The 25,487-nt window shown below is 46.1% G+C and overlaps 1 protein-coding gene across 1 annotated transcript in view; it reads left to right on the forward strand.

Annotated features, from left to right (window-relative positions):
* mtss1 (MTSS I-BAR domain containing 1) overlaps positions 1-25,258 on the forward strand; it is a 49,896-nt gene extending 24,638 nt beyond the window's left edge. Inside the window, exons 4-17 of the mRNA XM_030091667.1 lie at positions 3,262-3,346; positions 4,538-4,629; positions 4,719-4,793; positions 14,334-14,491; positions 14,581-14,688; positions 14,825-14,922; positions 15,130-15,208; positions 16,178-16,354; positions 18,725-18,856; positions 19,919-20,069; positions 22,130-22,156; positions 22,842-23,499; positions 23,579-23,598; positions 23,685-25,258. Coding sequence (XP_029947527.1) covers positions 3,262-3,346; positions 4,538-4,629; positions 4,719-4,793; positions 14,334-14,491; positions 14,581-14,688; positions 14,825-14,922; positions 15,130-15,208; positions 16,178-16,354; positions 18,725-18,856; positions 19,919-20,069; positions 22,130-22,156; positions 22,842-23,499; positions 23,579-23,598; positions 23,685-23,890 — 2,066 coding nt within the window. The 3' untranslated portion in view covers positions 23,891-25,258. The remainder of the gene's footprint in view (positions 1-3,261; positions 3,347-4,537; positions 4,630-4,718; positions 4,794-14,333; positions 14,492-14,580; positions 14,689-14,824; positions 14,923-15,129; positions 15,209-16,177; positions 16,355-18,724; positions 18,857-19,918; positions 20,070-22,129; positions 22,157-22,841; positions 23,500-23,578; positions 23,599-23,684) is intronic.
* The last annotated feature ends 229 nt before the right edge of the window (positions 25,259-25,487 follow it).

Raw genomic sequence — 25,487 nt, forward strand, 5'->3', positions numbered from 1 at the left:
AGCCTCATTATGAGCGCAGAGGGGGAGAGTGAAGCTGGAAAATCTGGGTCTAGAAGGAGGTCGAACACTTCGCGCTCTGTCTGTCTGGAGCCGTGTCTTTGGAAAACGGATGAAGCGACGAAACAGCAGCTTTTTATTTCCCCTCTGCTCCGGTTTGTCAGAATCACATCAGATTATCACCTCCCATCATGATAAGAGCTCACATTAATGGTTCTGCAGATGTTCACCCATCACCTGTGTCTGCAGCGTGAAGGACACACACACACAAACACACACTAAGATGTTCCGTCTCTCTGTTATTATCTCAGTGGAGTCAGACTGATTAGCGGCCCGATGAAAGCCCGAACAAAACGAGATGTGAGAGTGGAAAACAAACTCACTCCCACACCGAGTCTGTCCCGTCTTGTCAGGTTACATTTTTCTCTGAAGTCATCCTCAGCTCCGTGCTGAGCTCCATTAAACATGTCTGAACACACACACGCGAGAGGAACGCCTACGGTGTTCATTTCCAGACACACTCACACACACAGTGTGTTTGCTGATTTAAAGGTCATGCCACGGGGCCGGGCAGCGCCGCACGGTACGGACGGGAATGTTGTAACATGATTAAAAAAAAAAAAAAAAACACCTGATGCACTTCAAATGAATATTTGATATAAACAGCTCAGGCCCCGCCCCCTTCCACACTATCAACCGATCACTGCAGAGCGCTGCTGGTGACACTTCAGGGCCGTGATTGGCTGAGGGCAGACTGATTGACAGCTCAGCGATCTTCTCACTGCTTGTCTGTTATTTTCACACCGTTTCTCTGTGGAAACGTGAAGCTTTCATTGAGTTTCAGATGTTTGTTTACACGACGACGGTGCTCAGCGACACTGGAAACTTTTTGGAAACAGCTCACAGTTTTAATGCAAGATAATTAGAAATGGATTGAATGAAAAACAACAGTTCTGTTTGTGTCCTGCGGGCCGGATCGACGCTATCTTTCATATCTTTTTACTCAGCAGGAAAAAAATCTGTTCTTCCTCTTCCTCCTGCTCTTTCTCCACACTGCTGTATTGTCTGAATCGGTTCAAAACACACAAACACACACCGCCTGGCTTTGATCCTGCAGAGAATTAACACCTTCAAATCATGGCAGGTCGTGCTTTTGAAATAAGATAATGACCTGGAGCGTTCTCCACTTAAATGTTCCTCGAGCTGCAGAAGAGAGAGGAAGGCGGATAAAGCAAACACGCCCCGCCACACCTTAACGATTAACCTCCCAGCATACCTGAGAGTGTGTGAGGCAGATTTCTACATAAGAGCGGCCTACTGGAGGCGGAGGAAGGCGACTGAAGTGATGGAAGGTGGTCGAAGTTTCATAAGAATTAAGAGGAAGTGAGGAGCGCTTGATTTGCGTGTCGGAGCCTGGCGGGTTTCAGCTGTTTGACACCTGATCTGTGCTGCTTGTTCTTTGTTCCAGCCTGACTCAGTCCCGGTGCATGTGTGTGTGTGGCAAACGTCCCGTTTCCTCACATTTGGGTGTCGTAATGACGTGAAGTGAGTCAGTGTGAACTCACACCGCGCCGAGTCTTTCTCTGGAAATCTGCCTTCCATCGCCCCGAGCTGGGAGATGAGGATGCAGCAGAATGTCACCCAGTGAGAGAGAGAGAGAGACTCTCGGTCCCTTCGGGCTGGGCGTCATCAGGGGAGTCTCGATACGTGTTTCAGTTCATGGGTCAGGATACCATACATATGAACATATTTTATCACGTGTCTGAAGCGTTGAAGTTTCCTGAGACACTCTGCGTCCTGATGTCCAAGTTTTTTTTTGTTTTTTTTTTACACGTGTTCTTTCAAAGTCAGGTTAGTCCTTATAAATGCAGGTATGATGTGTATTTGAGTTTTGTCTCGGTGACAGAAGAGACTCTGTAAATGCTATAAAAACTGACAAACTCCTGGCTGACAGAGAGCAACATTCAGAAATGACATGAAATGTTAATAAATCATCAACGTTTCAGTCACACACTGAAATGTGGCGGAGCGTTTTCCAACTTAACAGTCAGACAGGAAGTTTTGTGTTAACAGACGGAGGCCCACAAAGAAGCCATTATCGTGCGTGTGTGTGTGTGTGTGTGTGTGTGTGTGTGTGTGTGTGTCTGAGACGATGACAGAGGACTTACTGTGTAAGTGATGCAGCTCTTTCCAACATTTATATGACCCCCCCTTCCTAGATGCCGCAGACGTCTAAGGCCGCGTTTACACTTCAGCGTGTCGCTGAAAACGCACTGTTCATGCATTTTGGTTTCAGAAAAGTTTTGTTTCCACGGAAACGGCAGTAACAACCTCGGGTCATCTGCAGCGCTTTGCGGCTGCGTTGCGTCTTACCGCTGGTAAACTACAGCCGGTCATTACAATGCGGGGCTAATGCTAATGGCTAATGCTAACGGCTGCCGCTGCGCGACGCGACGCGACGCGACACTGCCACACCGCTTCAAGAGCAGCACGGCATCAGTTTTAGTGTTTCACCAACTGCAGCTCTTCTGGGATTTACACACACAGCCATCAGAAGGGATTAAAGAGGAGAGTGTGTGTGTGTGTGTGTGTGTGTGTGTGTGTGTGTGTGTGTGTGTGTGTGTGTGTGTGTGTGTGTGTGTGTGTGTGTGTGTGTGTGTGTGTGTGTGTGTGTGTGTGTGTGTGTGTGTGTGTGTGTGTAATCTCATATTGTAACATCATAATAAGACAAGCTGATTGTGAAAGGAGCCGGTCTCTTTGTTACATAATTAATCAGAGCAAGACAAAAACACACACACACACACACACACACACACACACACACACACACCCATCGTTTCAAAACTCGGCGCAGCGCTCTCCTAAGATGTTAATCACACTGGCTCATTAGACACATGTCAACGCCGCATCCAAACCATTCACACACACTCACACTGCACAGGTTCATCAGGGCAGGTTGTGTGTGCGTGTGTGCGTGTGTGCGTGCGTGCGTGCGTGCGTGTGTTTACTGACTGTAAATCTGCTCCACACTGAGTGTGGTGGAGCAGCTAAAAGCCACTGTGATATACTTTCCCTTCATTTGGAGACAAATTTGTGACTCGCAGATTTCCTCATGAATTCTTCATGTGCTCGTTCAGCAGCCACAAATCTCATCCGGGCTTTTTGTTTCAGTCCCACGATTCTGAATTCACACAACAGAAGAAGAACGAACGGATCGGCTTCTGCAGTTATTCAGGACAAAATGTTTTGTTGTGTTCGTCACAGGCGCCACGAAGGAGATCGGCTCAGCGCTGACCAGGATGTGCATGAGGCACCGCAGCATCGAGTCCAAGCTCAAGCTGTTCACCACGTAAGACACACACACACACACACACACACACACACACACACACACACACACACACACACACACACACACCCTCTACGAGGTGAGGATGTCAGGTAAACATGTGGGAACGACACCAATAATGATTCACTGACATTTAGCTGCACACGTGACAGAGTGTGTGTGTTCGGGTGTGTGTGTGTGTGTGTGTGTTGTTGTTGTTGTTTTCCTCTAATGATGGCGCCCTTTTGGAGACAAAAACCAAACCAAAAAAAAAAAAAAACATTCTCTCTCCATCCTGTAAATTAACAAACCTTTCTCTGCAAATGTGTTTCACCGTTCCCATTTCAGCTCCAGGTTGAAGGTTCTGTGTCTGTTTTCTGGGACCATTATGAGAACTTCCTGTTTTTATGAGGACATAAAGTCTTGATGAGAAACTTTTCAGTTGCAGACTTTATAGGTTAGAGTGTGTGTGTGTGTGTGTGTGTGTGTGTCGTCCCGGTTTCACCTCTCCGTGTCGTACCTGCCTTTGCGTGACACTTGTTTCTCTGTCATTAGAGGAGCTGTCAGTCGGTGACTCACACACACAGTTTGGAGTGTGTTGCCGCTGTGTGCAGTTGTCTTGACGGAGTCATGTGTGTGCGTGTGTGTGTGTGTGTGTGTGTGGGACTTTAAGGTGCTGATCGTACGTCTCAGGTTAGAATATTCAGTGAAGGGTGATAACCGTCTATCTTGTCGATGTTCTCCCATTGTTGCGTGCTTTCATTGCAGAAACAAACAGCACCCACTAGTGGCCCAAAATGAGAACTACATAATTTTCAACGTCTCTATCGTTGCCGTGTAAATGCAAAACTTTCCTGAGACAACAACTTTTAGAGCCTTGTGTTTTCACATGAACCCTTGTCGTGTAAACGGGCTGAGAGTCGAAGCAAACATGCAATTTATATATGTTGATATTACATATTGATATATGTTTTAGTTTATATATGTTGAAAAATGAGTGAGATATTTAAAACCTTTCACCTAGATCTATTATTCTTATGTATTACTTTATTCATAGTTCAGCTGCAAATGGAGAGGCCATGGCAGTGACCGGTTCAAATCCGCCGTCTCTGGAAAACCGATGAAGTCATGTTTAGTTTTCACTGTTAGTTCGTGAAAGCATGGCGGAGCTGGGCTAAAGAGGCAGGACTTTCTTTATTTTTCTTTCTCCAGGGCTCTCTCAGAAAGCCTCGTCACTCCTCTGGAGCTGAAGATGGAGGAGTGGAAGAAAGTGGCCAGTCAGCTGGACAAAGATCACGCCAAAGGTACGCTAACAGGTGCTAACGGGCGCTAACGGGCCCGCGCTTTCTCATCGCCAGCTGTCCGTCGAGCTTCACTTTTCCTCTGCTTTCAGAGTACAAGAAGGCTCGAGCGGACATCAAGAAGAAATCATCAGACACCATCAAACTGCAGAAGAAAGTCAGGAAAGGTAAGAGAGAGCTCAGCTGATCTTCACATGAACCGTTTGATCAATAAGCTGGAAATCAGAGGAAGAAATGAGAGCCCTGCTCCTGAAACAGGGACGGTCTGTTTGATCCCGTCCTCGCTGTGCTGAGATGAGTGTTTTCATTACGTGACGCTCTGCCTGCCGTCGACCCCCCCGGGGGCAGAAATAATCCCCCCGACGTGCTTCTCTGCCCCGCTGTGTGCACTGGAGCAGGTGCTCTCACCTCAATCTGCTCATGTCGGCTATAAAAAGCTCATTTCCTTGCTGTTTTCAGCCATTAACTGGAGAATGTTGCACTTTATTTCCATGTTTTAATGGAAGCTTTAACATTCCGGCTCCAGTCACGAAGCCGTCGAGGGTTGAGGTGGTTAGAGAAACATAAATATTATAGAAATGGGTGACGGAGTGTTGACAGGAGTTTCCTTAAAGCAGCAGGATGAAGCATGAGCTCATGGTTTCCTACTGAAAAAAACAAGAAGTTACATTTTCTATGTGTTTGAAACTTTTCTCACCTTTTCCTTTATGCCCACAAAATGTTAATTTCTCACACCGATAGTCCAGAGATCAGCAAGATTAAAAAGCGTCTGAGATGCAGTTTTAAGTTCATGACTTTGAATTTAAAAAGCTGTGAGCTGGCCTTGTTTGGCTTTGTTGCTTTATCTTCATGAATGACTGACTGAATGAATGAATGAATTCACCGATTCGCCATACTAAAGCTTGATTTGATCTTAAGTTCCTGGAGCAATTAAAATGCTGGAATAACTCATGGAGTCGGTTTTACTCCACTTTTCATTTTCACTTAAAATGTCGTCTAATCGAGGCCTTAGTGATGCTTCCGGGTGCAAGACATGAAAAAAACCCAAAAATAACGGCAGTATTGTCTTTAAATTACAGCATTTCCAAACCTTCAGGATGTGTTGTTCATCAAATGTGTTTTAATTTGCTTTTTTATACTTTATATCATCATCGATGGATTTACCGCTCTACTTTTCAGACCCGTTTGTTTTTATTCAGAGCAGTACAGTCCAACGTGCAAATCATGCAGTACGTAGAAAGTTATATAACAGAAAGCAGAGTATTATATTACTGCGAAACTTATCGTGTTGTAACTTGCTACTGATTAAATATGTGAGTCAAATGTTGCATAACAACAACGTCGATACAATCCAGTGTCTATCATTGATCATGTAGCACTAATTGGTTTGGATTTTTTTTCATTTCTGCTCTCAGAACCGACAAAATGACGTCACATTTTAATTCATCTTAATAAACATTTAATAACATTTTAATAACTCAAGATTATCGTTAAAAAGACATTCAGTCAGTGACCAGAAATGATCAGTGCAATGCGAACAGTTTGAACAGGAGCCTGGACCACACCTTTGCCTGCTATCAGAGACCCGCCCTGCTGTTGCCACGGTAACAGCGGCCCAGACGTCACAGAGCCCAAGAGAGGAAGAGCGCATGCTCGAGGCGTTTAATGGCAGGCATCGGACAGACATGCCCACTTTTCATGCTCACACACACACACACACACACACACACACACACACGCACAGTCTTGTATTTCTATCCTTGTGGGGACCGTCCATTGACTCCCATTCATGTCTAGCCCCTAACCCTGACCCTTACCCTAACCCTAACCCACACCACAACAAAGCCTAACCCTAAAGAAATGTTTTTGCACTTTTACTTTTTTCAGTAACAACAACATGGTCAAGAAAACACTGTTTCTCCTACTTAGGACCGGAAAAAGGTCCCCACAAGGCACGTCGTTCCACGTTTTGCTATCCTTGTGGGGACATTTGGCCCCGACAAGGATAGAAATACAAGAACACACACACACACACACACACACACACACACACACGTCACTTACCTGAACTTACTCTGAATTAACTCTGAACGGGACCCTGGAGGCTTCCGTACAGACGGGCTCTCTGTCGTGAAGTGAAGACGCTGAAATAGTTTGTCAAACACCGCAGGTCAGACTGCAGCCCCGCCCGGAGTAAACACACACACACACACACACACACACACACACACACACACACACACACACACACACACACACACACACTCCGGTCTGATGTGGCTTTAACGCCTCTCAGCTCGCCTCCTGCCGTCTCTGTCTGCTCCGCCGCTTCTCCTCCGATCCCGCCACAGTGTCCTCCACCGGCAGGGACATGCTAGCAAGTTAGCATTAGCATCAATGGAAGCGTGCAGACGAAACGCTGCGCCCAGGAGGCCGTCTGTGACCCGGGCCGCGCCACGCTGACCCCCCCAGTGTTTACTGGGCGAGTCCAGGACTGTTTCTCTGAGCTGCAGTGGGAGGAGACGATGCAGTCAGAGAGAATTATCCCGGCGAGAGAAGTGACGAGTGGAGGAGCCCATGGGCAAGCCAGGCAGGGGCGGGAATCGAACCGCAGCTTCATAGGCTGGTACCACGTAATGACAGAGCGCGCACACACACACACACACACACACACACACACACCACGTTGAACTTTAGTCTCTTTTGCAGCACTGTTTCAGTACACACAACAGTGGCTGCTTCACATTGTAATTAGTGTGTGTGCGTGTGTGTGTGTGTGTGTGTGTGTGTGTGTGTGTGTGTGTGTGTGTGTGTGTGCTCCATGTAATTAGCAAGGACCGAAAAAGGACTAACTGCTGTAAGTTTAGCTTTCATTGCTTAAAGAAAACTAGTCTGAACAAGAACCTTTCTGGTTTGGTTTCTCCTACCCAAGTTTGTTGTTCGTGAAGAAAATCTACTTTGTATAGATTCGATTTGTTTTGTGCACCTTTTAAACTCAGATTGGATATTTTTAGGTCACAATTTGTTACGTCCTTCTTTCATTTATTGCTCATTAGTGCTGAAAATATGACGAAGTTACAACATCACACTTAGATTTTCACTCAGAAGGCAGAAGGCATTTTTAACTGTCATTTCTCAACATCAGACATAAGGTGACAACCCCCTGTTAAGAAAAATGGTTAGCTTCTCTCCATAATTATGTGGCAAGTCAAGCAACCAACTAATGTGTTGCACTGCCCTGTTGTGGGTTTTTCATTCAGAAGGTAATGACGTGTGTTCACAGCTTTTCTAGAGCTATGAGGAGCAGGAAGGAGTGTGTGCTTCAGCTGAGGCCTGTGGATCAGACAGAGGAGGATTATGAGGAGTTAAGAACCGTTAATGTGACTTTTTCAAGTGAAAATGCAAAAGTTTTGCTGTGTTTAGAGCCACTTTTTGAAAAAAAAGCTCCCAAAGTAGAACTTTCTGAAACGTTTCTGCTTTGCGGCTCGACGGCCGCCGTGAGCAGTTTTCACCAGAGACTCATTGTCATGACAGTCATATTTCTACTTCACAGTTTCAGACAAACAAAAAAAACTCCTGTTTGTTTGTTTGATTTTGGATCCCTGGAAAAAGCAGATGGATCTTTTGCTGGTCTGGTCGGTTCCTCTCAGGTCACGTCGGTTCCTTCTCCCTTTGTCCGCGGTGGAACAGAAGACGTCTGAAAGAAAAGAAAAGCTCCTAACAGTAAACATGTGTGCCATCACTAACCATCCCCGTTTGTGTGTGTGTGTGTGTGTGTGTGTGTGTGTGTGTGTGTGTGTGTGTGCATCAGGACTCTATCATTATGTCTTTAACCACTTCAGCACTGAGACTCCCGGCAGCCTGGAGAGACACGGGGGAGGAAGACTTAAAGAGACACACACAGCAGATGTTACTCCTCATTTCTTCTCATGTATGGAGGGAAAGCAGCTCAGGAGCATTGATGGGTTTGGAAAAAGAAAAGTGTAACAGTGTGATCTGACCTGTGTTACAGTTTTTCTCCATTGGTTTGGCTCATTTCTTGAAACTGAAATTACATTTTCAAATATCGAAGATCGTTTGGCAAAACGTTCTTACAGTTCAGCTCAACACCAGAGTTCACTTGCAAAAGCTCATCTCTCTCCCAAAACTGTTCACACATGTTTCAAAGCTTCATTTCTTTCCCATATAAACAGTCAGAGCCTCCAGAATGTAAAGATCCTTCTCAACAGCTTCGGCTCATTTCTCAAAACAGACCGGACGTTCTCCGTCAAAAACCACCTGGACGGTTCAGCAGAGCCACGGTTCACCTGTCAAAGATCAGATCTCTTCCAAAACAGCTCACTCAGGTGGAAAAACTAAATTTCTTTCTCAAACAAATGGTCAATGTCCTCAAAATGCTTTGTCCTTTTGACATTGTGTGAGCTCTGACAGTCAGAATGTTAAGATGTTTTGTCATTAAGGGCAGAGGACCACTGAAATATTCCTCCTCTACCTTTCTGTCTGAGCCCAGTCCTTCGTTCATAATGGTTACTGTGATAGTTTTTAGTTTCTTCTTTCGGTTTTTTAGCCAACAGAAAATATCGTGTATAAGAAAATGAAGATAAAAAGCATTTTACAGTAAGAAGAACCTTCAATTTGTGATTCACACATCGCTCTCATACCTCCAAGGAAACTGTTATCGTTTTAATTCACACACAGAGCAACTTCCATCCATCGGAGTTCAATATGCTGTAAAATAAAAACAAAGAAACAAACAAAAACAAAAAAACAAAAAGGAAAATTGTCTGTAGCCCAGTGTACTGTGAATGAAGCTGGAGTTTCAAGGCTCACTTCTTCACTGGTCTCCCTCCTCTCCCTCCTGTAAACAGATCCATGTCTGGTTTTCATGGTATTGAAGTCTGTTTTGGACTAATTTTGACAGTTGAACAGATGATTTTGCAGGTGGTGACTGATACAATGAAATTAGGCTGATATGTTTTGGAGAGAAAATCCATTAGACGGAGAATCAATCAGTCAGTTTAGATCGACATGACCTATTGACTTGGGAATTGTGCTAAATCTAGCCTGACTGTGCTTAATCATTTGCAAAGCTTTTCTGAGACATCGAGACATGTACTGAGACATTTCCAATGTGATGATATGAATGAGAAACACCGTTCTGTTGTGAGCAGCTACAGGGTAGTTTGGAGATTTGTCCATGTTGTTTTGAAAATGTAATTTCGGGTTCAAGAAATGAGCCAAACCAATATAGAAAAACTGTAACAGGAATCAAGGGAATATAGACGCCTGAGGCCTGAATGAGCTGAATGAGCTCCACCAGACGTTTTCAAAACGGTGCTATGTAAACGTGAAACTTTTCTGAAACTAAAACGCAAAAACGATGCATTTTCACTAGAAAAGTCGTTTATCTGGAGCCTCGTTTCCGATTTCTGTAACCGAAAACGAGTTTCCCTTTAACCCAGCCTCGGCTTTGAACCACGAGAGGAAGCCGAGCGATGGAGAGGGGGGCGAGGACGCCGCCTCAGGTCCTCCTGAGGCTTTCGTTAATCAGACGGCATCTTTCTGCTCGTCAGCCTCCGTCTCTTCCGCCTCCAGGAGACGCAGGGAGACTGTGGAGGAGCCGGCGGCGAGCGCCGGCCTCACCTCACCGCCTCGGCTCTACGACCGGGAGGCAGATCATGAGACGGGCTTGGTGGCTTCAGGCTCTGCAGACGATTGGTCTCTGATCAATACATCAGCCACTTGCTTTCTGTTTCCTGTACGAAGCAGATGAATCGAAATAAACAGAACTGCTGACTGAAGCAGGTCATGATCCGCCGCCCGAAGCTCCCCGGTTCCCCCGATCGCTCTTTAAAAAGCTGCTTCAGAGCAGTGAAGGGAGGTGAAGAGGGAGCGCTGGGTGAGCTGCGGTGAGGCGCAGCTCTGGATTCATTTGAATCCCGGGGCGTTGTTGTGTTTGCATGCAGCAGCGTCGAGTCGGGACGCGTCTCCTCCACAGGAGCAGGAACGTCTCCGGACCGGCCTGGCTCCACGAGGCCCGGCTGCTTGTCACAGGCAGTCCAGACTGAAACTTTGACCGCAGCTGAAATCAGTCGTCATGAATAAAATCTGCAGCCATCATGTTATTGTGAACCGTTCAGGAGTGTCTGAGTTAAAAGAGCGAGTTCTGCTCCGGGCAGTTAAAACGGCTTTTATTGACATTTCCTCAGATAAACAGTAATTATACATTTATGTAATTTATTTACTTAAAAAAAGTCTTATTTAAACTTTAATAAGCCCATGACGCTTTATTTTTACAATAAAATACATATAATCATGTTTTATTTTATTTATTCATTATTTTTACTTTCCATTCATTGTTTTATTTCAGATTTAGTGCCCATGAAATTATTACTATTATCGCCATTCACAAACAGTTATTTTTTTTATTATTATTATTTTTAATGGTAATGTAATCTACTTCGGTGTGAAAGTTTTGTGTTTCATTCAAAAAGTTTTCCAGCATTTATTTTCTTTGAAACTAATAAAAATTCAGTTTATATTTCTGAAAATCTGCAGCTTCTCAGTAGTAGCAGTGATTTTTGGCCCATTTTTCATTTGCACCTTTCAAAACAGAGCTTACGAAACTCTTGGAAAACAATTTGAGAAAGTTCAGTAAAGGAAACAGAAGCTCCCGATCGGAGCACAATAGTCAGAATATGTCATAAGAGCGGAGGGGATTAAGGATTTACGGTGTCTTAAGGGATCAGGCTGGTTGTTACTCAGCACATTTCCAGGGAAAGGCCAAAACCGTCTTGAACAGTTATTGTTTATCTCAGATTGGAGTAATTCCTCTGAGCGCCATTGTTGTCCTGCAATAGAGAACCGGCTGAGTTTCACCCGCTGACGGCTTCTTTTTTTAGATGGATTCAGGCTCTGTGGTTTATGTAAAAAGCTGCAGTCTGTTTTGTTCTGTTTAATTTCCAGATGAATTTTCATCAAATGATTTGGATTTTTTTCTTTTTTCCCTCTGAAGAAATTCTGTTTACTTCCTTTTTAATTCTAGTTTATGGTCTAGCCTCAGCTTTTCCAGCTTATCACACATCTAGTTGAAGATAATATGAATCTATTGTTAGTTTAGTTTCTTGGTGCGTGTTTTCCTTGTTCTTGTCTTGTGTTTGTTTCTCCGCCTCAGCTTTTTTTTTTAACAATTTAAATTCCACTGAGCTTCATAATAGTTTGTCCATGAATGAAGTTTGATTGATTAATTAGTTTATTTTGTGCAGGTTGATGGACAGATGAACTCTGGGAAGTGTTCATGAAACACAATAATTACTCCGTCTCGCTGGTTTGTGTGTTTTCTGAATGATTTCTGTCAGGAAATTATGATCCAAAAGGAGTTTGAGGAGTGTGAGGCCAGCTTTATGTCCTACAGCCGCGGCTTGGTGTTTGAGACTGACGCTCCTGAATGGAGGCGCTGTTCGTCTGCAGGGTTTCGTGGAAACTCTTCTCACAGAGTCAGAACCTTTCTTCCCCCGCCGTGTTTTCTGGAAAAACATTTTCCAGTGTTATGAAGGGAGCCGGAGGACAGGTAAGCTCCGAGATCAGGCGGTCAGCGTTCACGTGTGGGTCAGAAAACAGGAGCGTGAAGCCGTTTACACAGCGCGTCCTGGAGAAAACGGCGAGCCGCAGGCAGAGCTGGGTGGTCCTGCAGAAACAAGCTCCAGAAACAGCACAGCGTTCACGTTCAGACACTTTCTGACCATCCGGAGCGCTCTTAATGCCTGCACAGAGTCTCTCATTCACACCTTCAGAGCGCACACACACATTCAAACACACTGTACAGACAGTGTGTGTTTCCTCAACTCCTCTTTAAAGCAATACTTCAACATTTTGGCAAATTGGCCCATTTAGCGCAATTCCTTAGTCATTTTGAACAGCGTACTTACTTTTTTTGTGAGGGCGAGCTGTTGTTTATTCAGAGGCGAGTTGGGGAAGGTTTTCGGGACGGATACAATGGAAGTGGATGGTATCTTTGTTCCCCCTCGTCAAACTCATCAAATACACAATCCAACAACCCCAAAACACTTTGGTGGACACGTTATAATCCGCACATTCACTACGCTGTGGAACACCAACAAATAATATTGTAGCGTTACGACACTGAAGCAAATACTGGGAACTACTTTTTCTTTTGAAATCACTACGCCCAGACGCCATGTTTAGTAAGTAGTTCCGTCTTAGCAATCTTCGCATAAACAACCCAATCTAGTAATTTTGCATTAATATTCCACAGCGTAGTGAATGTGTGGATTATAACGTGTCCACCGGAGTGTTTTGGGGTTGTTGGATTTTGTATTTGATGAGTTTGACGAGGGGGAACAAAAATACCATCCACTTCCATTGTGTCCGTCCCGAAAACCTTCCCCGACTCGCCTCTGAATAAACAACAGCTCGCCCTCACAAAAAAATAGGTATGCTGTTCGAAATGACTGAGGAATTGCGCTAAATGGGCCAATTTTCCAAAATGTTGAAGTATCGCTTTAATATCTAATAATATCTAAAGCTTCGAGACGATCATCACTGTAGTTCTGATCAGTTCAGTGTCCTCCGGCTCAGACTGTACTGTTCCCACTGTGCTTCCAGCTGCCTGCGAGTGTGTGTGTGTGCGCGAGTGTGTGTGTGTACAGTTTGACTCCACCACGCTCACCTTCTCTGAGTTCAACACGTGTCGGCAGAAGAGTCTCCGTGGAAATGTGTGTTAGTCGCGGAGCTTTGAAGAGCGGCGGCCCGTCGGAGTGTGACGGTGACAGTGTGTACTCGCTGCTTTCATCTCAGAGATGTCTCACACACACACACACACACACACATACACTCACTCACTCCAGACTTTACCACCACCAGGTCTTCGTGTCCAGCCGACAGTCGATGTTATTCTAGGAACTGTTGCATTAAATATACACTGAGGAAGCATTTTTTAAACTGTGGTTTTTCGTGACTGGGAGGGCTGTAGTCATGTAAACAAACAAACAAACAAACAAACACAACACACATCACAACAAAGGTTCATAGTTTTGGTGAAAACTGGACCTCTGGAATTAACCTGAGGTCAGACACAAGTGTGACAAACAGCTGACTGTGTGTGTGTGTGTGTGTGTGTGTGTGTGTGTGTGTGTGTGTGTGTGTGTGTGTGGTGTGTGTGTGTGTGTGTGTGTGTGTGTGTGGTGTGTGTGTGTGTGTGTGTGTGTGTGTGTGTGTGTGTTGTGCTGACCCCTGCTGTTGGTTTCAGGATATGACATTTCAATGATTGCTGCAGATCTGTTATTTTCAGAACTTTTCTTGGGTTTATTTAATCTTTCATTGAATAGTAATATTTTTTATCACAAAGAATTTTTCTGTGTTGTTTCTGTTCATATTTTAATTTTTGATCAGTTTTTTTCTCCAAGAGTCAAACCAATTGGGAGTTAAATAGAACGTTAATATTTTGACTTCGTTTGGTTTTCAATCTTTATATCTGATTCTTCTCAGCCTGCATGTGTGTGTGTGGATTCATTACAAAAACAGTCAGCACAGACTAGTCACCCCACACGTGGAAACGGACGTCAAAACTCTTCAAGCGTCGTGTAAACGAGACCTGAATGAAGTTTAACTCTGCAGTGTGATGGATCAGAGTGTTGCAGTGGTTTCTTTACACCGTGTGTATTAATTATGTGTGTGTGTGTGTTCAGGTAAAGGTGAGGCCCGGGGTCAGCTGGACAGCGCGCTGCAGGACGTGAACGTGCGTTACGCCGTGCTGGAGGAGACGGAGAAACGCGCCGTGTGCCGAGCGCTGATCGAGGAGCGAGCTCGCTACTGCAGCTTCGTCACCATGCTGAAGCCTGTGCTGGTCAGCGTGTGTTTCTGTGTGTGTGTGTGTCTGAGTGTGTGTGTGAGATCGTCCTGAGCCGCAGTAACCTCGTCCCGTTGCGTCTGCAGGACCATGAGATCAACATGCTGGGCGAAGTGACCCACCTGCAGACCATCCTGGAGGATCTGAGCAACCTGACGGCCGAACCGCACAAGCTGCCTCCGGCCAGCGAGCAGGTAGGGCGCCCAGCGACGCCTCGCTCCCCCGATTCCTCCGATTCCTGGACTGTCTGAACGCTCACAGCAGACAGGAAGTCACCGCCTGGACGCTCACAGCAGACAGGAAGTCAGCGCCGTGTGTTTTTCTTGTCAGGTGATTTTGGACTTGAAAGGTTCCGATTTTAACTACGCCTATCAGACGCCTCCAGCGTCACCCAGCAACAGCCTGTCCAGAAAGAGCAGCATCAGCAGGTGACACACACACACGCACGCTCAGTTGGCCCCAACAAGGATAGAAATATGAGAACGCACACACACACACACACACACACACACACACACACACACACACACACACACACACACACACACACGCACACATGCACGCACGCAGAAACGGATGTTTTAGAATGTGACTCTTTGTGATCGTATTGTTGACGGGAGTTTGTGGCTTCGCAGCAACTATCAGTCTGGATCAGTGAGACACGTCCCGTCTCTGGACTCCATCAGCTGTGCAGTGGATGGAGTTCACATCCAGGTAACACTCTCACACACTCACACACACACACACACACACACACACACACACACACACACACACACACACACACACACACACACACACACGTAGTTCTTTTTTTGTATTTATTTCATTTTGTTTTTTTCAGACATTTCACTGTATTTTGCACCAGAAACTAACATTAAAATTAGCCTAGTTTTGAGTTTGCCTTCATTTTCAATGGTAATTATTTGGTTATTGTGAAAATATTGACATTTTCATCACACATACTCTGCATCACAACAAATACAATGATAAAATAAAGGTTGTTATGGTTTTTTTTTTTTCACTCGAGAATAAAATTAGGCTGAACTGAAACGTTCATCTCAGAGCGTTCTGTTTATTCTGTCTTCACTGCTGCATCATTTCAACAGAAACCTAAAGATGAGCACCGACTCACAAACTACCATCTGCTGGTGTCTCTGAACTCTGTCCTTTGTTATCACACTGTTGACTTAGATTTATTGATCAATATTGAGAAATGAAGAATTGATTTTAACACAGAATGACTAGAAGTTCACGATCAGCCGCTGAGCTTTAATTCCAGCCATTTCAGTTTTACTGTTTAATGTTACATTGAACTAGTTTACAGTCTGCATCTCACCTGCATTTAATGGATGTAATGTTGGAATATCAAACATGATTTTCAGCAGTTGGTTTTTCAGTGTTTTGGGTTTTTTGGTTGTTTACTTTAACTGCAGCTTTGATGTTGTGGCCACATCAAGAACAAACAGCTTAACTTCATCCAAGCACAACAGAAACATTCAAATTAGAATTAAATTATATTTAGAATTAAATTATTCATGTTTTTAAAAGAAGATTTCACCCAAATATATCACCATCACCTCACACACACTAGTCACACTGTGACTTTGCTTTTAGCAGCATTAACAACAGCAAACACAGTAACACACACTCACACACACTCTAACCCTCTCCTGTGTGTAGTGCTGCTCCTCCCCCTATCTGCTGATTGGCTGTGACGAAAGTGGGCGGTCCCTCAGCGAAGGGAACTCCCCCTCTCGCCTGGGTCGCCAGGGCAGCCGTGGTCGCTACGGTTACGCAGCGGGCCGTGGTTACCGCCCCTCGCAGAGCCGCCGCGTTAGCCGCAGGGACTTGACCAGCGTGAGGAAAACAGAAACTCCTAAACCTTTCTGTCCAAACCGAACGCCGTCCTGTTGTTTTTTTCCACGCCACCTCCAGCCGTTTTCCTCAGTTCCAGACTTTTCCATCCAGAAACTCCCACTTCCAGCCGTTTTTCCGTTCCCACTTTGAATGTTTCAGACCGACCCTCATTGATCCGATCAGCTCGATCCCATCCCATTCAGCCACCAAATGAGCCCGTCTCATTCCATTAGTGTGTGTGTGGTGGTATGTGTGTATGGGAGTGTGTTTTAATGTGTTTGAGCTCCTAATCCGTGCTGTCTATAAGGCTCTGATTACACAACAGTGTTTTCTAGTGAAAACAGGAACCTTCAGTTTGGTCCTTGGGTCGTTTTGACAGGACAGCAGTGATCAGAACCAAAACCAAAAACTCAGCTTTGTCCGTCTCCTTGGAAACGGGGAGATGCAGCTTTCTGAAACCGCTCGGTCTCCATGGAGACTGCCACAACGCTGCTTCTGCACTGGCAAACCGCAGCGGTAGGGGACAGTTCTACATTCAGTACGTTTACATGCAGCCAATAACTCTTTTCAAACCCTTTTCAAACTCGAATGTTGGCAATAACCCAGTAGCGCGTGGCCATGTAAACACTCGCCAAAACCCGGAAAAGCTCAATTTCGAGATTTGTAAAACCCGATAAAGACCGCTGGGTTACTCCTTTTCAAACTCAAAAGTGTAAACGGATAACGAGTTAAGGGACATTGTTTTTGGCTCTGCGCATGCTCCCATCCGCAATGAATCATGGTCTTTTGAGTCCAGCAACGAGTAGGCGCGAAACTCACCACACTTTCGTCCGTGTGAGGCTTCCGTGACGCACGATACGAACTGTTATTCTGAGCGCGCACGTCGCACATGCTTCCTTCTGAAAGTTGGCGACTTGTACGGCCTGCAGAAAAATCATGAACAACAGAACAACCGTTCTGTCTGCGTTCCGTCCACAGAACGGAGTCACCGCAGCAGCGTCTGCCTCTGCAGACCAGTGGAGGAGGTTGCCAGATCTGTCGATCTAGGCCGTAAAAATATCTGAAACTCGTAGAAAGCAGCCCAAACCCCCATCTCGGTTGAAAATGCACGTTAAAATCCTATTTGTATGATAAAAAAAAAACACGTCATAAACACATAATCATTTAATCAACCCGTCCAACATGTTCAATAAAGAAGCTTGCTTTGGCGGAAACTCCGCCCAATCTGGCAACACACAGCCGCTCCGGTCAGAGCTGTTTTGTTTTGAGAACAGCATGACGTGCGTCGTGGTTTGGAAAGGGAGATACAGATTGAATGCGCTGACTTGTAATCGGGGTAACTCTCTGTTACAGCATGTAAACGGGGTTTTCCTAATGTTTCAGAAACCCAGATATTGACCTGAACCCGAATTTTAGCTGCATGTAAACGTAGTCATAGATGTACAATAACAGTTGGCACGTCAGGCCACAAGCTGCTGCTGCTGTTTGTTATAATGGAACCACACACACATGCACGCGTGCACGTGCACAGAGACCAGGACGCTATAAACACACAGACACTCTAACAGGTTGTGTTGCTGTTACAGTACCTGCCATTGTTGAGTGTTTCCAGAAAGTTGTGTTTTCCGTTGTTTCCATGGAGACGAAGTCGGAGCATTTTCATAAAGTTGCACTTCGGGAGCTGTTCTCGAAACGGTGCGTTTTCAAGTGGCCTCGAACACACGTTACGTAAAAAAGACGTAACGGAAGTTCTGCGTTTTCGCTTGAAAACGCGTCGCGAACCCGAGGCCTGAAAACTGCTGCTCGCCTGCAACAGTTGCTGTTTCGCCAAACTCCTGTTTACTTGTGTCGTGTCTTATTCATTCAGGACTAAATCAGCAGAAAACATGAACAAATGAAGTCCCAAATTGTGTGTGGAGAAATCAGACATGAAACACGAGCTCAGTGTGAAAGCTGGGGATTGACAGTCCATTTTAATGTTTCATTGGGTTCATATGTTTGTAAATGTGCCGGGGAGCTTCACGTGCGTGCTCCTGTGCGACTGAAGCTTGACGTCGTTGCCGTCACTGCTGTTGCGTCTGGCGTCCTGTGATGATGAAGATCTTCTCAGTTCATATTGTAACTGTGTGTGAACACCCTGGAACTGCAGAGCCTCCATGTTTTTGGCGTGAAGCTGTAGATGATGATATCCTGAGTGAGTGTGTGTGTGGGTGTGTGTGTGTGTGTGGGTGTGCGTGCACGTTTCAGTGGTCACACACGCCGCCGTCGTACAAATCCTGCGTCACGCAGAGAGCTCGCGCTGGAATCTGTGCGACAGCTCCGCCTCTCGGTGTCTGAGGCGACTGAAGCTGATTGGCCGATGTGTTGCAGGACGTGATGGGATCCACCAATCAGCTGGCGTCGGGAGGCGGCGTGACGGCGGAGAACGGGCTGCTGGCGCCGCCGCACATCGCCTACGCACACCACGGAGAGCGGGCTCGAGCCATGTCCGCGTCCGGGAAGGTGAGACGAGCAGATCACCAGATTCACTCACTGATTAACAACACGGGGAAAAAATACAAGAAGGTCTTAATGATGTAGGACTTTTCACAGATTAATAAATAAAACACAAAGTGTTCTGCAATGGACACAATGAAACAAACGAAAAGTTACAGATTAAAACAACAGTTTAATCCTGAAAGTATTTCAGCGCTGGGTGACACCATTATCAAATAAATGACAGGAAATTAGAAAAATATAACATTTCAAATTGAAGGGAATTTTTAACCAATGACAAAAATATATTCACAAGTAATACAGCATAAAGAAATCACCACACAGGTGAGAATAATAATAATATGCAATATATTATAACGGACTTATTTTGTATCAAATACTAAAAGTATTGTGAAAAAGGAAAATAAAGAAATAATGAAACATATGCTGTAAGATATGATTGAATCAATGTATGACAATGTAACAAATATTAAACATGCAAAATAAAGACATGAATCACATGATCAATAATTACATCAATAATTTAAATAATATATGATGAACTGAATTGATGCATGAAATATAATCGCAAACAATTAAAATATAAACACAATATTTGAATCCAAAAATATGGTAATGATGATAAAAATACTGATTTAAACATTATTTAAAAACTGAATTTTTATTATTGTTATATGAAAATAAATTCGACAAATAATCAAGTTGAGGAATGAATAAGTAACTTAAATAATGAAAGAAAAGCCTCTGATGTACAACAGTGATCTATAATGAATAATAATTAAAAAACAAACATCAATGACTGAAGTTCAGGACGGTTGTTATTGTAGCTCCTCCAGTAGAGGGCAGCACCGCACCACAGGAGGACGGCAGGAGTCTCACTCTGTTCTTCTTCAATCCTGCTGAGATTTAAACACTTTTAGATTCCTGCAGAAGTTAAAGCTGTTTGAAATGTGAAAACTGTCTCTACTCAGTCTGTTTGGCTCAGAGCTGAATTCTAAAGCTGTGTGTTTCTGTGAGCGGAGTGTGTTTCCGTCCCCGTCCTCGTCCTCACGCTGTGTCTCCTCTCAGTCGTGCTCGGCTCGTGATCAGCTGGCGCTGACGCTGGGCGCGTTGAATTCGGACGCCCAGAGGAGCAGCCGGGACTCTCTGCACTGCTCCAGCGGCTACAGCACCCAGACCACCACCCCGTCCTGCTCCGAGGACACCATACACACACACGGTGAGAGCACACACACACACACACACACACACACACACACACACACACACGCCCAGTCTTGTATTTCTATCCTTGTGGGGACCGTCCATTGACTCCCATTCATGTCTAGCCCCTAACCCTGACCCTTACCCTAACCCTAACCCACACCACAACAAAGCCTAACCCTAAAGAAATGTTTTTGCACTTTTACTTTTTTCAGTAACAACAACATGGTCAAGAAACACTGTTTCTCCTACTTAGGACCGGAAAAAGGTCCCCACAAGGCACGTCGTTCCACGTTTTGCTATCCTTGTGGGGACATTTGGCCCCGACAAGGATAGAAATACGAGAACGCACACTCACTCATACACACACACACACACACACACACACACACACACACACACACACACACACACAGGGTTTCATCGCTCGTTTCAGATCAGTCTTAGTTCAAGTATCTCTGATCTTTATTATGAGAAGTACCATCGGATTCTCCGGTGACAAATCCTTCTGGTCCTGGTCCCGGTCCAGATCCTCCTGGTCCTGGTCCTGGTCCCAGTCCAGATCCTCCTGGTCCTGGTAGTTTTATAGTTGACAGTCAACATAGTAACGTTCCAACTTGGTGTTCTGTCCATGTTGTTAACGTTGAGAGTGTATTGCTCTCTGCAGTGTGTGTGTGTGTGTGTGTGTGTGTGTGTGTGTGTGTGTGTGTGTGTGTGTGTGTGGTTTCATTTTAACAAACAGCACCCACTAATGGCCCAACATGAAAATGGCATCATTATGTTTTCGTTTCCATGGAAACGGTCTTACGGACGGACATATGAATGTGGAACTTTTCCGCAATATCAAAGAAACAAGCAAAAAAAGCTTCGTCCTCACTGGGAGCGCAGTGTAAACGGGGCCTGAGTCACGTTAAAGTTCTGGTTTATCTGGTCACGTGACAGTCCATTCCCTCTGGAGCCACCAGGTGTCACTGTTTGACAACAGGAAGCTGCTACAGCGCCACAGAAATGTCTTCATTACTGCTGGATTTGACCGACAGAACAATAGAAAAACCTGTCCTGAAGCATGTGCTTCGGACAATAGTAAAGGCCCGTCCATGCTTCACATGTCCGCGTGGGTGCGCGTTGCGCGTTGGTCCGCGTGACGTAAAAATCGTCATGAATTCCTGTCCGCTAGGGTCCGCGCGGACCGGTCCGCGGACGTCCGCGCAGCAGCCAGAATTTGAGACCGCGTTGCGCATTGCGCGCAGGTCGCGGAAGTGTACGCATGCGCCAGAGCGCCATAGCAAACAAAACATGACGGTAAAAGTGAAAGTAGACGGAGCTCCAGCCTGATGGCTCCACTTAAAGACACGGAAAGAGTGGAAAAACTCGTGGAAAGAGAGAGAGACTGTCTGGAGGGAGGAGAAGGTCTGCAGACAGAAGTGAAAAAGTAACTAATCGCTCCGGCGCCGCCCCCGCGATTCAGAAACAGAAAAAAAAGGCTAAATAAACTTTAATACTTAAAGATAATGTACTGACAATGTATGTGCTTAATTTTCTCTAAATAATCCGTAATAAAGGAGCAGATAAACAGTCTGTAGAGCCGGAAAAGCTTGTCGAGGCTGCGTGGATTACCGCGCCTGCACGAGACGCGTACAGCTGAGCTCAAAATGTAGCATGGGAGGAAGCGCGTCCGCATCGGTGGTGCGCGGACCTTCCAAAGCGGACGCGGAAACGCGTACATGTGAAGCATGGACGGGCCTTTAGACTTTAGATCTGTGAGGGCCTGGAGCCGTTACAGCGACGAAGAAAACAAAGAATCTGCAGCTGAAAGCTGAAGGTTCTGGAACAAAAACTGATATCAAGGCTTCTGTCTGTCTTTTTTAATTAATCTTAAATGTGCTTTACTAGAGAAAATGATGTGAAGGCGAGTGTGACTGTTTCCACTTCGATGTGTGTGAATCGCCGGACCGTCTCCTTCCTCCTGTCGTTTCGCTCCTCCTGGTTGTTTGGGTGACTCCGCCTCTCCTCTGCCTCTCTGCTCAGTTTCTTTGAGACGGTTTTCTTGGTTAAAGTTCCTTCCTTCTCTTCCAGCTGTAAAGAGAGATCCTCCCCTCTATGGTAGGTCTCTGTCTGTCCATCTGTCCGTCTGTCTGCTGGGGTCTGGAACAGGCTGCATGTTGTTCCGTCTGCATCCTGCTTCACACGCTTCAAACACAAGTTCCAAGCAGAAACGCATTTCAGCTACAAGAGAAGTTGAAATGCGACGGCCCCGTTTACACGTCTCCAGTGAAACGCGTCGTTGGCATGTGCGGCCAGTAGAGGGCGCTGCTGTTTGTTTTTATGATCAAACCAGAATCAATACATATAAACATTAACAACTATGAAAAACAATGCCGGTTTCCATGGAAACAACAGAAATCCTGGAAACACCGTCGTGTAAACGGGTCCTCTGGAACCAGCTGTGCAGCCTTGGCCCAGTGTGTGTGTGTGTGTGTGTGTGTGCGAGCGTGCGTGCGTGTGTGTGTTTGCTTGCGTCATTTCCGTGCAGTCCCTCCGTCAGTCGCCGTCTGATTGTGAACGCTGTGTTTGTGTCTGTTGATTGAACGGTAATCGAGTTGCATGCTCCCTTCTCCTCGCTCGCTGATGTGATTACGTTTTCCCGCTGCGTCCGTCAGGGAGGATTAAACCCTACATGATCAGCCACCAGCAGAAACAGCTGTACAGCCGCCTGCGACTGTCTGATCTGACTGTTCAGCTGAGGTCCGGGTGTTGAACTCATTGGTTCTTCTCTCCGTCCCCGCAGTCGACTACGAGTCCATCTCCCTCCACGGCGACGTGGACTCCATCTCGCTGCACCACGTGTCGCACGGCGGCGGCCAGTCGGACTTCGACAAGTCGTCCACCATCCCCAGGAACTCCGACCTCAGGTACCAGTTCCGGGAGTTCGCCCAGTCCAAGCGCCCCGCCTCCACCGTCAGCCTGCTGCCCGAGTCGGAGCTGAGCGGCGGCTCCGCCCGCCAGCCGCCGTCCCACACCGCCACCATCCGCCGCAAGCCCTCGTCCAAGCCGGCGTACCGCAGGGGCACCATCAGCGGCGGCGTCCCCATCCCCATCAGCACGCCGCAGGTCCCGCTCAAGGCTCCCGGCGGCGGCGGCAGCGACGAGAACGTCTTCAAAGCGCCGCCGCCCGGAGGAGTCGGCGGCCTCGGCCACAGCAAACTCTGCACCTCCACCCAGAGCCTCAGCGCCCTCCCCCCCTCCACCTCCTGTTCGCCGTACTACCAGCTGGTCCCGGGTCAGATGCCCATCCCGGTGCCCGTCCCCACCGTGCCCGCCCTGCCAGCAGAGGGCGGCAGCTTCAAACTGCTGCAGCAGCAGCAGCACAGACAGTACCAGCAGCAGCAGCAGTATCAGAACCAGAACCAGAACCAGTACCAGAACCAGTACCAGCAGCAGCAGCAGTTCCTCCAGCAGGGCCCCCCCCAGCAGCTGCAGCAGGTGCAGCAGCTGCAGTTCTTCCAGAAGCTCTCCCCCCAGCAGCAGCAGCAGTATCAGAACCAGTACCAGAACCAGAACCAGCAGCAGAAGCAGAGGCTGTTCCACCAGCAGCACCAGGCCCCGGTGCAGACCTCGGCGGCGGGCGCAGAGCCCCCCCTCCAGGGCCACGCCCCCGGCTACCAGCCCCAGCTGCCTCCGCCCTGCGGCTCCGGCCAGGAGCAGCCGGAGCCGCACGACGCCGGAGGAGGAGGAGGAGGAGACATGCTGACCCTCATCAAAGGCGTCAAGCTCAAACGGACCCTGACCAACGACCGCTCCGCCCCCCTCCTGCCCCCGCCCACCAATCACAAATGAGGCTTTGACTCCGCCTCGCTGTTATTTTTTGTTAATTGACTGAGACGACTCCACACACCCTTTTATAATCTGCTTCCTTTCAGGCCTTTTTAGACTTCAGATTAAAGCTTTTGTTTTTTTTTTTTTTCTTGCTTTGCAGCGTCATTTTGCCTTTGCGTGTGTGCGTGCACGTGCACATGCGTGTGTGTACTTCAGATTAATTTTGTGCAGAGGAGACTCGAGCCGCTGATCGTCTCCGATCCTCGTCGGTCCCGGGGCGCGTTTGATTCGTCGGCCTCCCGGGCGGGCGGGGCTCGCCAATGAGCCCAGCCGCTCCACACTGTCACGTGGTTGAACCATGGTGTGTGTGGGTTGCCGCTGTTGTTGTTGTGTATTTTTTTTTTAAACTCGGCCATGCTTCTTCAGGTCCCGTCATCTCAAAAGAGCGGAAATGTGTAAATATGTTGGGACTCTCAGCTCCGACCCGGGAGGAAAGCCTTTGTGCTCCCGGGACGCCCGGCGGTACGTCTGCAGACCGGAGTCTGTGGAAACGGATGGAAATGATCAGTCTGGGCGGAAGTGTGCAGAAGTGATGGAAGAACAGAGGAGGAGGCGAGTTTTTGAGGCGACGCTGCGGATTTCCAGGAGGAATGACCTGAAAACCAGATTGGAAAAAAAAAAAATCACTTGTAGATATTTAGTCATTTCTAATCTGTTTTACAGCACAGATTGGGAGAAATTACACTCTGCTGATGATAATTTCAGTTATTCCAGATATTCAGTTGGAATTTATAAACATTTCGGGACATTTTTATTTCCTTCATGATCCATAAAATTACAAAAACACTCTTAAATGACCTAATTTCTCCTAAAATTGTCAATTTTTACTGGTCTGTGACTTAAAAGTTGTTTTGAATTTTCATAACTGAGCAAAGTTAACAACTCTGACCTCAGTGGAAGAGCAATAAATACATCAGTAAACAGTTAATTATTTCACTGCTTTTCTATCACATTTGATTTGTTTTTAATCATAGTTTGTCGCGTCTTAACCAAACTTGGGAAAATCGTTATTTAAAATGGTTTGAATTTTGATCAGATGATTTGCCTTTAGTACAGCAGAAGTGAGGTTAGCTTGTATCTTTTATTTATCACGTTGGTGCGTTTTCTTTCTGTTACTGCCTCCAGTTTTTCAGCCACGTTGCCTCTAAAAGTCGCCTCCAAGCTCAGAGAGGATGCTGGGAAAAAAATGGCCGCCGCAGAGAGTCCAGGAGGAGTTTTAAAAAGCTTGTTTTGGATTAAACCAAAGTTTTAAAACAGGGGAAAACTTCACACGATGAAGGTGTCGTCTCACAAAAAAAAAAAAAAAAAAAAAAGGAAGAAAGAAATGGTCCCATTGATGATGGGTTTGAACACATTCTTTTGCTTTAAGCTGATAAAATGTGTGATTTAACATAATTCCGGTTTATTATCACACATTATTGCAGCTCTAAACAGTTTTTTCTGTCAAAATGTTGAATTGAAACTATATATTAAAATAAAAGAGTTTGGAGTGTTTCCAGGATGTTTTGGGAGGGTGTCAGCTGGTCAGACACCAGCTGCATGCTGGGAAATGCAGTCC

The sequence above is a fragment of the Salarias fasciatus genome, chromosome 5, assembly GCF_902148845.1.
Source record: "Salarias fasciatus chromosome 5, fSalaFa1.1, whole genome shotgun sequence".
In the NCBI taxonomy this organism is placed as follows: Eukaryota; Metazoa; Chordata; class Actinopteri; order Blenniiformes; family Blenniidae; genus Salarias; species Salarias fasciatus.